Raw genomic sequence first — 14,326 nt, forward strand, 5'->3', positions numbered from 1 at the left:
CCGACGAACGCTTAGGCGTCGGAGTTTGCAGAACAGTTTTTCGGTACTGATTTTGCGTACATTATGCCGTCGGATCCTCCGACTACCCAATCTTCCAAAACGCAAAGATAAGACCGACACTCGCGGTCCGCGGTTTCGGCCGAAACCACGGTAAAGCAAACATGAGTGTCTCTGTTTCGCCGAAACCGAAAACTGATCAAAGTACAGCTGAACCTATTCTTACAACTGAGGCCCCTGCTACAACTCTTGAATCGACCTCAGAAATTTTACCCACTACGGTGGTTGACTTATCAGACACCATCCCCTTGGATGTCTCTACCCCAGCACGTGGTGCTGCTAGGCCTCCAGCAGCCATGTCCATTAAGGCCTTCGCCAGGGCTAAAGCAGCCAAGACTACTAAATCAGTGCCTGTTAAAGCCCCACATCCAGGCCCTCTTCTAGTTCTCAAATGCTTTCTTTGGCAGAAGATTTAATTTCTTTAATTAGAGGATCTCAATCTCACCCAGACAGGGCCTCTCAGCCCCCAGAGAAGAGACCTAGGGCAGAGCCCCCTGAGCCAGTGTCTTCTGATGATTCTGCTGATGAATCAGACATTACTGACCAGCCAGAGGCTCCCTTCTCCAATTTTGAAGATTCTGATGCTGAAGAATCCATTCCAGCTGCTTCCCCACCAGAAGAATTCTCCTTTGGGGAAACCTTGCATGCCATGCGAGAACAGTTCCAATGGCAGCAACAGGATTTTTCAGACTCCAGAAAAGACTTAGGACCTTTCTGCACCTCCCACAGCACAGGCCCTTAGCTATACCTCCTGTTCTCTCTGTGGTGGATGATGCTTTCAATGATGTTTGCTCCGCTCCAGATTCTTTACCCCAGCCCCTGCCAAACCAGACAGATTTTACAGGGTGCCAGATACTCATCACCACCTTTACAAGGCCCCACTTGCAGACCCAGAAACTATATCCCAGGGTCCCAAGGCAGTAGCCTGACCACAGCTAAAACCCTATTCCTTCTGAAAGGGAAGCAAGGTCATTAGACAGATGGGGTAAAAGGTCTACACTTCAGCTACTCTCTCAGCTAGAGCTTTAAACTGTCAGTTTCACATGATACAATACCAAGAGTTTATGCTTGATCAGTTAACTTAAAAACTAACCACTGATGAATCTCTTGATAAGAAATATGTATTAGAGATGGTAAATAACATACAACAGGTTAGCAACCATTCCTTAAAATGTGGCTATGATGCACTGGAGGCTTCATTTAGATCAGCCATGACAGGCACAGTGATAAGAAGGCATGCATGGCTAAAGGAACAAGCTTTACCGGATCATGTTAAAGCTAAGTTGCTAGATGCTCCTATGGACAAGACAAGTTTGTTTGGTACACCTGCCCAGCAGGTTATGAAGAAAATGGAAGAAAAGGCAAAATCTGTTCAAACTGTTAAAGATTTCTTGCAGGTTCAACCCCCAAGGTTTAGCAGGAACTGGCCTGCCAAAAATTGGTCCTTTCCTGACTCCACAAAATTTCAAAGGGGCAGGAATAGACATTCCAGAGGCAGAAACCAATCCAGAGGAGGTGCCTACAGAGGACGACAGTGGCAAGGTAACAACAGAGGCACAGACGCAGCCACTGCCACTACATCAGCACAACCAAAGTGACTTAATCCTAACTCCGCCTACCAGGGAACAAATAGCAGCTCCTCTAGGCGGAAAGTTAACCTTATTTTCAAAGAACTGGCACTACATAACAAAAGACAAGTGGATTTTACAAACCATAGATCAAGGTTACCGGTTTCACTTCCACACTTTACCAGTCAAAACAGGAATGCCAAATCTACCTCCAAATCAAAAAACAGAGGCTCTACACCAGATAATGGAGTTAGCAAACATGAGAGCTGTGGAAAGAGTGCCAACAGCAGAACAAGGAAAGGGGTTCTATTCCAGACTATTCCTAGTTCCAAGAAAGGAAAAAAGTTGGAGACCAATTCTCGACCTGTCCACCTTAAATACATACATCATTGTCCCAAAATTCAAAATGCTGACCCTACAGCAACTTCTTCCCATGCTGGGCAAGGAGTCTTGGCTGGTAACTCTAGATCTCAAGGAGGCATACCTGCACGTCCCCATTCGACCAATATGCAGAAGATACCTCAGATTTCTTGCAGGATCAGAGCACTATCAATTCTCAGCATTGCCCTTTGGCTTATCTACTGCCCAGAGTATTCACAAAATGCCTGGCTCCAGCCATTGCAGACTACAGGGAATTCAGATTTACCCATACCTGGACGACTGCCTACTACAAGGGGACAACAAAAGCAAGCTGACAACAGATTTACAAAGGGTCATTTACTTGCTACAAGGACTGGGATACACAGTCAATTTACAAAAGTCAAGGCTGATACCATCCCAAACAAGGACATTCTTGGGCGCGGAATTGGACACAGTACAACAAATGGCATTCCTGACTACAGAAAAACAAGAACTTCCTCTTTACTTCTTGGCACTAACAAAACTGAACGAGTTAACAGCAAGAAAATTTCTGCAGGCCTTGGGCTTCATGGCATCATGCATAATCTTGGTCCCATTTGCCAGACTACATATGAGGAAACTACAGTGGTACCTAAAGAATTTATGGTCCCAACACAGACACAGTCTAGAAACAGAAATCCCACTAATTCCATGCTTAAAACAGGAGTTCCTATGGTGGGCTCAGGCATGCCAGTCAAACCCAGGCCTACCCTTTCGCAGATGTCAACCAAGCCAGACCATCACAACAGACGCTTCAGACCTAGGATGGGGGGCCCACATGCTGGACAAATGCGTGCAAGGATTGTGGACACAGGATCAACTTCACCTGCACATCAATCTAAAAGAAATGCTGGCAGTAAAACTGGCAATCCAAAAGTTCAAACCATTCCTCAAAGTGGGCCAGTTGATGATAAGGACAGACAACACCACAGTCATGTGGTACATCAACAAACAGGGAGGCACTCATTCATACCCCCTATGCAGAATGACCTTGGAGCTGTGGACCCTGGCACTCAGCTACAACATTCAGTTACAGGCAATGTTTGTACCGGGGAAAGACAATACTCTAGCAGACATATTAAGCAGAACCACTGGATGCCCACGAATGGAAGCTGCACCGGACATCTTCAAGACCATCTCAAAGAAATGGGGAATGACACAGATAGACCTATTCGCATCACCTCTCAATCACCAGCTCAAAAAATTCTGCACAAGGACGTTCCACCCACTAGCATGGAAAGTGGACTCACTCTCCTTCAACTGGAAAGGCCTAACAGCATATGCATTCCCACCTCTTCCTTTGATACACAAGGTACTACTAAAAATCAAGGAAGAACGTCCAAGGATAATCCTGATAGCCCCAAACTGGCCAAGACAACACTGGTACCCACTACTGAAGAGCATGTCTCGAACAATATGTGGCCAATACCCTGATGCCTTTGATGTTAACTCAGAACAACTACAGCATCATACATCCAAACCTAAAACGCTGCAACTGACTGCATGGAACATCACATAGCAGCAGCTAATCCAGAACTTTCCCAAAGAGTTAAAGACATTATTCTTGAAGCACGCAGACCTTCAACAAGAAGGAACTATGCTGGAAAATGGAAAAGGTTTGTCATTTGGAGTACCGAAGAGGAAAAGATGTGTCAAACATAGATATGCCTAACATTCTGGAGTATCTGGCGAACTTCTTCATTCTGGCCTGTCCTACTCCTCCATCAGGATACATGCATCAGCTATTTCAGCAGAATACAGCTTTGATCCACCTGTTTTTCGCACCCTTTGCTCAGGCAGTTCCTCAGAGGAATCAAGAATGTAAAACCTCCAAGGAAACCACCATTACCAGCCTGGGATTTAAACTTTGTGCTAGAAAAGTTGACACTATCACCCTTTGAACCAGCAGCAACAGCAGACCTACAACACCTGTCATGGAAAACTGCTTTCCTACTGGCAATTACTTCAGCAAGGAGGGTTTCAGAACTACAGGCCTTAATGGCAGTGCAACCCTTCCTAATCTTCCACCAAGATAGAGTGTCCATGAGAACTAATCCTACATTTATGCCCAAGGTGGTATCCAGAGTATCTTTAAACCAGGCAATCCACCTACCTACCTTCTTTCCCAACCCACAAAACAGAGGGAAAGAATACTGTATACCTTGGATGTACATAGACAGCTACGCTACTACTTGGACAGAACAAAAATAGCAGAAAGACTGACCAACTTTTTGTAGCCTATGCAACAGGAAGGGAAGGAAAAGCTATTTCCAAACAGACAATCTCCAAATGGATAGGAAATTGCATACGATACTGTTACTCCTTCCATGGAAAACCAATTCCACAGAACATAAGACCTCATTCTACAAGGGCAACAGCCACTACCACAGCCTTCTTACGAGGAGTGGCAACCAAAGACATTATTGAGGCGGCTACTTGGACCTCCGTGCATACATTTGCCAAGCATTATAATTTGCCTCTATATTCCAGATCCTGAGCAGGGTTTGCCACTGCTGTACTGCAAGGGATCCTAAACACACCATAATCTACTTTTATCCTCCTCCCCTCGTTGGCTATGGTATTCTACCCACTTGTTATGACTGCAGATGCATCCATGAAGGACATAGTACAGTTTTGTACCTACCATAAATGTAGATGTCGAACTGGATAGCATCTGCAGTCAGGATTACCCTCCCTCCTTCCCCTCTGTGGTACTCCTAGGGTGTTTACCCTCCTAATAGCTAGCTGTTGGGGGGGGGGTCTTTTATGGTGTATTTGTTTGTATATATGTACATATATGCTTATTGTTGTGTTTACCTCTATCTATTTGGAAACATTGGCATCTATCCAAATTTTAGCCTGCAAGAGGGCTACTGGCATCTGGGGCAAGAAACACTGAGGAAAATGGCGTCGGCTGATGCTTTTATACCCGAAGACCAACAGAGATGACGTCGGGTGGAGTGCGACATCAGCCGAAGCCGGACCCGGACTTTGGAATCCGGCCGACTGCAGGGCTGCCTGACGACAGGACAACCCACTTGTTATGACTGCAGATGCTATCCAGTTCGGACATCTACATTTATGGTAGGTACAAAACTGTACTTTTTCCATGCTGACAGGGTTTCCCTCAGGACTAACCCATCATTTATGCCCAAGGTGGTATTCAGTGTGTCTTTAAACCAATCCATCCATTTACCAACCTTTTCCCTAATCCTCAGAATAAAGGAAAGGATCCTGCACTCCTTGGACATGCACAGACAGCTCAGGTTCTACCTTGACAGGACTAAGCCTTTTAGAAAATCTGACCAGTTGCTAGTCAGCTTTGCTACAGGGGCAGAGGGCAAGGCCATTTCAAAGCAAACCATTTCCAAATGGATAGTACACTGCATCCATTTCTGCTACAAGCACCATGGAAAACCTACTTCACAGGGGACCAGAACTCATTCCACTAGGGCTACCTCAACCTTTGCAGCATTTCTCAGGGGAGTCCCTACCAGGGACATCCCGGAAACTGCAACCAGGAGTTCTGTACACACCTTCACCAAGCATTACCACTTCCCTATTTTTTCTAAATCCAGAGCTGGATTTGCCACAGCAGTCTTACAAGGCCTGCTAACCAGCCCTAATACTCATTGACTGCCTCCACTTTTCCTCAGTTTGGGAATCAACTCGTGTGATGACTGCAACAATGAAACACGAAGAACATAGTACAGTTGTGTACAGTTACCATAAACGTAGATGTTTGAGTGTATTCACTGTTGCAGCCCTGGTTACCCTCCCTCTAGCCCCCTTACCCTCCCTCTAGCCCCCTGACTTTTCTATGCTTTCTACCTATCCTCTTTTTGGCCATATCTTATGGCTATGGTATTTACTTTTTACTGGAGGTGTTCCTCCCCGTATAATTGCTTCCTATTTTGGGGGCTCCTGACATCTGGGGCAAGAAAAACTGAAGTAATGGTGTCGGCTGCATCTTTTATACCCCTGACGACCTGACGTCATGGAAGAGGCGACAGCATCTGATGCAGAAATCCCAAGGCTCTGGTATTCGGGCTGACTGAGGGGCTACCTGCAGGCAGATAACCCAAGTGTGATGAGTGAATACACTCAAACATCTACATTTATAGTAAGTGTGCACAACTGTACTTTTAGTGTTTTACTGTTGCAGTCTTCACCTGTGGGTTATCCCTGCTGTGGTAGCCCTTGGTCTGCCTGAATACCAGAGTCAATGTTTTTCTTTATCGGCTGTTGTCGCTTGTAGACTGACGTCAGGTCGTTAGTGCTATAAAGCAAGGCAGCCAACACCATTACGCCAGTCGTTCTTGCTGAGGAGCTCGTAGCAGAAGCAGTTCGCAAGTGTGCCATTTGTTCACTACCAGAGTTTGAATTACAGCCGAAAACGTCTAAAGCTAAGTACCCCATTGGGGATCCTTTTTTCCTGCACTAACCGATGTCCGAAAAAGTTAACAATTGTCTCGTCTGTGGAAAGCAGATCCCAGACCAAGACTTCCATTGGTACTGCATCACTTGTTTAGGCCCAGACCATGACATCCCCCATTGCTGGTTCTGTGCCCTCTTTAACCCGAGAACCATTCACCATAGAGCTGTTATTGTAGACGGGTATTTTGTCTTCCATCTTTGCATTCCGAAATGGCGTCCGTCAGCCAACAATCTGTAGACATTCCAAAAAAACCGTAGAAATAAAGATAGAGACAGACCACACAAGGCTAAGCCTTCTGATTACACAGTGAGGTGCTTTCGCACCCCCTGATGCCTGATACGATATCAATGCAGGCCTCTACTGAGACCCTTTCAGAGTCCAGTATGTCGCAGAAATCTTCTTAGTCTTTCTAGTCTTCCGAGCTTTTGGCTGTCTCTGCCTCGGTTGGGTCCAGAGCCGCGAGACAGGCACCAGTTTCCGAGGAGGCTTCTCGCACTGCCGAATCTAGGCAAAAAATGACATCTTCTCATCCGCCTACCGTTTCTCTCAGACCGATGGATATCCTTAGGCCTAGAATCCAGGCCACTCCTAGAAAATCTGTTTCTAGCCACCATCTTGCTCATGCTCCACCACCCCAAACCCAAATGCTTAAAATGGCAGAGGATCTTATCTCCCTTATGAGGGTTAGTCAGGCCAAAACTTCTTAAAGGAAGACAGCCTTCTCCTTAAATTATGACAGAACGGTATTCTGAAGAATCTGATTATTCAGATTTTGAAGAGGAATAGCAACCTCTGACTGCTTATGAGGATTCAGATGCAGGAGAATCAATTCCTGCTGCCTCCCCACAAGAAGACCTTTCCTTTGGGGAAACCTTTCACACCCTCAGAGAACATTTCCTGTGGCATTCTCTGGACTTCCCCAGTCTAAGAAAAGACTAAGAGTTTCTGTACCTGCCCCAACACAGACCCCTGACCACCCCCCTTCTTAGAAGTGGTGCATGATGTTTTCCATAAATCTAGCCTAGCCCTTGACGCCTTCCCACCTGCTCCCAATAAACCGGACAGGTATTACAGAGTACCGGATTCTCACAAATACCTGTACAGAAATCCTAAAGGAGCTAAGACTAGTTCTGCCAAGAATCCTATTTCTTCTGACAAGGATTCCAGAGCTCTGGACAGATGGGGTAAAAAAGTATACACTTCTGCAGCCGTAGCTATCAGAGCATTGCCAGTTCCATATCTTAAAACATCAATAACATACTTTGGAACTATTAAAGCAAAAGATTTCAACGTTTCCTGATTGTGCCAATTCGAAAGAGTTTGCAGATTTACTGCACTCTACTTGTCAAGTGGCCACACATGCATTACACTGTGGATATGACGCCCTAGAAGCCTCAAGCAGGGCAGCAGTGTCAGGATCTGTCATTAGAAGACCTGCATGGTTAAAGGAACCTCTTCCTGAACATGTCAAGTCTAAATTAATTGATGCATACCTGGATAAGGGCCGCTTGTTTGGAGTAAAAGCAGAAGAGTTGCTTAAAAAGATGGAAGACAAAGCAAAGTCTATTCACACAGTAAAAGATTTATTTCAGGTTCAACCTCCTAGTTTCAGCAGGAACTTTCCCCTCTAAATACTAGTCCTTCTCAGCAGCTAGCAGACAGGGGCAAGGTAAGCCCCGCAGGGACAGGCCACACAGGCCCCTATCCCAGGGACAGCAGAGAACCAAACAGTGGACCACTTCTGCCACAAAGGCAGGGAGTTCTAAGCCATCCTTCTATGTCAAAAACTCTGTGACCCCCCCCACCGTCCTTTTACTCATCAAAAGCTAGGAGGAAGGCTCTCCTGCAAAGACAATTTGCTTTCTATAACAAAGGACCAATCGGTCTTAAAGATAATTTTTCAGGGATACAAATTCTCTTTCAATGAACTCTCAATTCCAAGAGGGTACCCAAACTTACCTCCAAATCTTTGGGCAGAGGCATTGAAACAGGTCCAAACTGTCATATCCCAGGGGGCAGTAGAACCTGTCCCCTCAGATCAAACAGGCAAAGTCTTATATTCCAGACTATTCCTTGTTCCCAGAAAATAGAGCACTTGGTGCACCATCCTGGATCTATCTTTTCAGAACACCTCTCTGGTGGTCCCCAAATTCAGAATGCTAACTTTGCATTAGTTGCTGTCTATGCTGACAAAACAATGCCTGGTCAGTGACCCTAGACCTAAAAGATGCCTACCTCCACATCCCCATAGGAGAATCCTGCTGGAAATTCCTGAGCTTCAGAGCAGGTGCACAGCACTTTCAGTTCTCTGCTGTACCCTTTGGCTTATCTACTGTTCCCAGAGTATTCACCAAATGCTTAGCCCTGACCATAGCATTTTGCAGACAGAGGAATATATAGATTTACCCTTATCTGGACGACTGCCTCATTCAGGCACCCTCCTAACTTCCCTAGTGTTCACCATCAACGAGAAGAAATCAAAGCAAACACCCACCAGGAAGATCATTTTCTTGGGAGCACTGCTGGACACAGCATCCCAAATGGCCTTCCTATACATAGAAAAGCAGAACTTCCTGCCTCTCTACTTTACCAAGCTGGCTTCCAGAAGTCACCTCACTGCAAAGAAGTTCCTACAAGCCTTGGGGTACATGGCATCTTGCATCCTTCTAATTCCTCTGGCCAGGCTTCACATGAGGAAACTTCAGTGTTATCTAAAGAACCTTTGGTGTCAGCACTCTCAGCCTCTAGAGACCTCTCTCTCTGATCCTCTGTATAAGGGCCGAGTTCCTGTGGTGGACAGGGGGCTGTGCCAAGAACAAGGGTCTTCCCTTCATCCTCCTCCCTACCGGGCAGACCATCAACAGTGACGTCTCAGACATTGCTTGGGGCGCTCACCTAGCAGGCAGGTGCACCCGAGGTTTTTGGGATGCCCAGCACCTTCCCTTACATATCAGTGAGAAGGAAATGATGGCAGTACAAAGGCTCTGACATCCTCCATCTCAGGCCAGGGGTCCTCCTTAGCAAAACAGACAACACCATAGTAATGTGGTACATCAACAAACAGGGAGGGACCCATTCGTACCCTCTGTGCAGGTTAGCCATGAACCTCTGGCTGACAGCCTCCTCCATGGGATTACACCTAATTGCTCAATACTTACGAGGGATAAACAGCACCCTGTCAGACTACCTAAGCAGAAACTTACTGGACCCCCACGAAAGGCAGCTCCACAGAAAAATATTTTTGCAAGTCACTCAGGAGTAGGGAACTCTGGAGGTGGATCTCCTTGCTTCGCACCTCAAACACCAGCTGAAAAAATTCTGTACCAGAGAGTTATCACCACCTAACGCGGAAGGTGGATGCCTTGACTTTCCCCTGGATCTCCCTCTTTGTGTACGCATTCCCTCCTCTGCCTCTTTATTCCCAAGGTACTGATCAAGATAAGGGAGGAGAGGTCAAAGGCCATCCTCATTGCTCCAGATTGGCCCAGACAGCATTGGTACCCCTTACTGTGCAGCCTGACATTATCACCTCCCAGGCAGCTTCCCCTGATCTCAGACCTCTTGATCCAGTTGGGGTCTCTGTCGGAGTTACTCAATAGTGGCCTCGCCTTCTCTTCTATTAAAATCCACTCCTCAGCTCATTCCGATACAGACCAGTCCCTCTTCTCTCATCCTTTGATTAAACAATTCCTCAGAGGGGATTCTAATGTCAGACCTCACAGAAGGCCACCCACGCCAGCCTGGGACCTCAATTATGTTTTGGGAAAAACTAACCTTACCACCCTTCGAACCTGCTGCTTCAGCAGAATTGCGGTACCTCTCCTGGAAGACTGCTTTCCTACTATCACCTCAGCCAGAAGGGTTTCAGAACTTCAGGCACTGATAGCTGTTGAGCCCTTCATTATTTTTCATGCAGACAGGGTCTCCCTGAGGACTAACCCCTCCTTTCTGCTCAAGTTGGTATCTGCTGTGACCCTCAACCAGGCCATACATCTACCCACCTTCTTTCCTAACCCTCAAAACAAGGGGGGAAAGAATTCTGCACTCACTAGACGTGCACACACAGCTCAGATACTACCTGGACTGTACTAAACCCTTCAGAGAAACAGACCAGCTTCTTGTCAGCTTTGCCCCATGGACAGAGGGGAAGCCCATTTCCAAGCAAACCATTTCCAAGTGGATATCACACTGTATCCATTTCTGCTACAGACTACTTGGGAAACCACCCCCTAAGTCTGTTCGTACCCATTCCACTAGGGCAGCCTCCACTTCCACAGCATTCCTGAGAGGAGTTCCCACCAGGGACATCTTGGAAGCTGCCACCTGGACCTCTGTCCACACCTTTACAAAGCATTACCAACTACCTCTTTTCTCTAAGGTTAGGGCAGGGTTTGCCCCTGCAGTACTGCAGGGCATGCTGACCCACCTGTATTCCTGGTTATCCTCCCTCCAGCCCCCTTTCTTCTTTTGGCTATACCTCTACTCTCACTTACTATGCTCTAAAAGCTTTTTGGTGTATTTGCTTTTTTATTGGAGGTATATCCTTGTATTTATAGATTTAATTGCTTTCCATTAGGGGGGCACCTGACATCTGGGGCAAGAAAAACTGAAGTAATGGTGTCGGCTACATGTTTTATACCCCTGACGTCATGGAAGAAGGGACAGGAACCGACACAGGACCCAAGACTTTGTTAATCAGGCCGACTGAGGGCTACTGCAAGCAGATAATCCAAATGTAATGACTGCAACAGTGAATACACTTGAACATCTACATTTATGGTAAGTGTACATAACTGTACTTTATACTTTCTGCTGGGAGCCAGTTATTATCAGTTCAGAGCCCTGCCCTTTGGTCTCACCACAATCCCCAGAGTGTTCACCAAATGCATGGCAGTGGTAGCAGCTCACTTGAGATTGCAGGGATTCCAGGTATTTCTGTATCTAGCTTGACTGGCTCTTTACCACACTGACTAGGCATCTACTCGTGAGAGAGAACGGGTGCTCCAAACTTGCTCCTCTCTAGGAATTACTATAAATTACAGCAAATTTCTTTTACAACCTTCTCAGATACTGGAGTTTATAGTAACAGTTTTCAACACAGTGTCGGTAACAGCTTCTCTTCCTGTTGCAAGAGTACAGACTCTGATTCCATGTCAGGAAGATAATTCACAGTACAATTGATTCTACAAGCCCTAGGGTCAATGTCAGTGGCCATAATTTTAGTTCCTGTAGTGAGATTCCACATGAGGATTCTTCAGTGGATGGTAGCAACTCAGTGATCGATTATATTTCAACAAGTCAGTCCAAATAAAAATCACTCAAGCATGGTGGTGGATTTGATCAGATCAAGTTCTTCAAGGCCATCCTTTCATTCTCCCTTAGCCTAAGGCCATTGTGACTACGGACGCATCTCAGATTGGGTGGGGGGCGCTTTCTGTGGAAAATAATCCAAGGCACTTGGTCCCGTGAAGAGATCAACATGCATATCAGCGTCCTAGAGATAAGAGCAGTGCTCTTATGCTGTTAGCATTGCAAGCATTCCAAGACTTTCCCTTTTCAGGAACGATTGTGATTCAGAAGGACAATATGTCAATAATCTGGTATATTGTCTCAAGGTACAATGGAGGAGTTCTCCCTTCTTGATGGACAGCTGTCAGCAAGGAAAAAGGGCCAGAAACTTGGGTCTGATATGGCTACTGTGCAGCCTCCCTGGACATGTCTCTCAAGGCTAGTGAAAGCCCAGAGGATCGTCCGGTGGTTGCTTTCGATTCCTTTGCCATGACCCTGTCAGAGACTGGCATGGAACTGACATCTTGCATGTCCTTGGAGGCTATACAAACATCTGCTCCAGATGTTGAGGGGGAACATCAGCTGATAATATCCGATTGACCGAGGGGGATCCCACTGATCTTAGTGAGGGAGGAAATTTCTACTACTCTTATTGAGTGTTGCCAAGGGTCTGACCCTTCAAATGTGTTTTTTGTGGATCTCCTGCAAAAAAAGAAACGGAAAACCAAGCATATTCCCCCTGTAGTTAGGGACCCACAGTGTGAATTACAGGGTTTACACAGGGGTTGTTTAATGCTTTAATGGGTTTAAAACCTCCTCAGTGGTGTCTGTGCCTGCCCCTCCTTGGTCTCCTGCTCCTCTTAAAAGACCCAGGGAACTGGACTTCTCGGATCAGGATCAAGAGTCAAGAGAAGAGTCCTTAGCTTACTCTTCTCACATTCCTTCACCTTTGGATTGTGGTTTAGAGGAAGATAATTGTATTAGTCCAGATACCATTTTCAAGAAACTCTCCTTTTGACTGTGTTACCTGTAGAATAGAATTCTTTAGGTGACATTGCTCTCAAGTCTATGATATCCAGAAAAAGGTATTATGAGCTCCTCCAGATGGACCCTACTAAATCTTTTGCTGTTCCTCCAGTACTGGCAGCCCTCTCTGCATTTTTTCCTTTACTTTGAAATCATCAGTGTCTACGAATTGTCTAGCTTAACTGATATTTAGCGGACTGTTTACAGTATAATGTGTTATGGAATAAATTGCAATGTATATTTGGAATCATGGTAATATGTTGTATTTGAGAAGTTATGTTAACAGATACTATGTATGCCCACTCAGGACAATGACTGATCATTTTATGTTTCAGAACATTCCAGCTACTTTGGCATAGATGAAAAGCTTGGACCAGTGGCTGTTAGCATTAGGAGGGAAAAACTGGATGACCATAAAGATTATGGACCACAGTACCAGTACAGAATTATCTTTAGAACAAGTGAGGTAAGTCATAGATAATTTTAAAGGTAAAAATTAAAAAAACAGCATTTAAACTAAAAGAGGAAACATACATAATGCATTGTAAAATCATCTACAGTTAGCACAATTTTTTTGTCCATTTTTCAGTTTCGGATTTACTTTTTGTATGAACTCTGTGATTTGGACATAAATCTTTGTAACAGTGTCATAAGTCAGTTTCTTTATTACTTTAAGAAATTACATTGCTCTGCTTTGTCAGTTCATCTTATTTGGGTATGTCACAACTTTCTTCTATTCCCATTGCTAAATTGTTTCTGAAAGGAATTGGAAGATTTTGTCTCTGGCTTTATATTTGAATGTTTGAAAGCCCTCATAAAGCTTCAATTTTGTACCATTTTTGTCATTTATTTGAAATTCTGGACTTGGGAAATCATTCTTATGCATGCAGTAACATTGGCTAGATGAGTTTCTGGTCTTCTCTAAAGACAATTTCACTGTCAATACTTTTTTGTGTTTTGCCAGTGTCTGACATTGAACTTAATCAGAATATTATTCAGTTGCCTAAATTTTATCCTTAATTTCTCCAATTCTTTTGGGTTTCTAATACCATGACAGAAATGGACTCCATCCCTAAGTCAAAGTACAATTAAAGTTCATGAAATTAGTATTGTTTCACTCTTTGGTGTCAGCCAAAAGTGTTCTTCGCAGCACCCGCAATGTGCCCAGTAATGACTCCTTCTGCAGGTGGTAAGGAGTTACATGTATTGGTAGCGTATCTGAGTAAGATTTTAGACTCTTTTTTTTTTTTTTTTTTTTATCAGACCTGTTGCTCCTACTACTATTGGAACTATTTGGGTATCTCTCTTCCACATTGCTCTCATTTCTGCTTGCAGATCCTGATATTTTGTAACTGTGTGTCTCTCTGTGCGCAGGATACTGTAGTCACTGGGTGTGGTGATTTCACTGATCAGTGCTACTTTTTCTTCTTTTCCTGGACCACTTTTTCTGGTTTTCTAGCATCTAGCTTTTGAATTGTTGGTAATGGATGATCCCATGTGATGTAGACCTCATCATTTTCTATGATGCTTTATGGCTCATGTTTCTAGT

At 45.0% G+C, this 14,326-nt stretch overlaps 1 protein-coding gene across 3 annotated transcripts in view; it reads left to right on the forward strand.

Moving 5' to 3' along the window:
- The window catches only part of SIPA1L3 (signal induced proliferation associated 1 like 3), a 3,185,962-nt gene that overhangs the window by 428,215 nt on the left and 2,743,421 nt on the right, over positions 1-14,326 (forward strand). For all 3 annotated transcript variants that reach the window (XM_044062280.1, XM_044062270.1, XM_044062288.1), the window contains exon 3: positions 13,113-13,243. In XM_044062280.1, the coding sequence (XP_043918215.1) occupies positions 13,113-13,243 (131 nt within the window). The remainder of the gene's footprint in view (positions 1-13,112; positions 13,244-14,326) is intronic.

This window comes from Protopterus annectens, chromosome 1.part0, assembly GCF_019279795.1.
Source record: "Protopterus annectens isolate FY-2018-M chromosome 1.part0, PAN1.0, whole genome shotgun sequence".
NCBI classification, from domain to species: Eukaryota; Metazoa; Chordata; order Ceratodontiformes; family Protopteridae; genus Protopterus; species Protopterus annectens.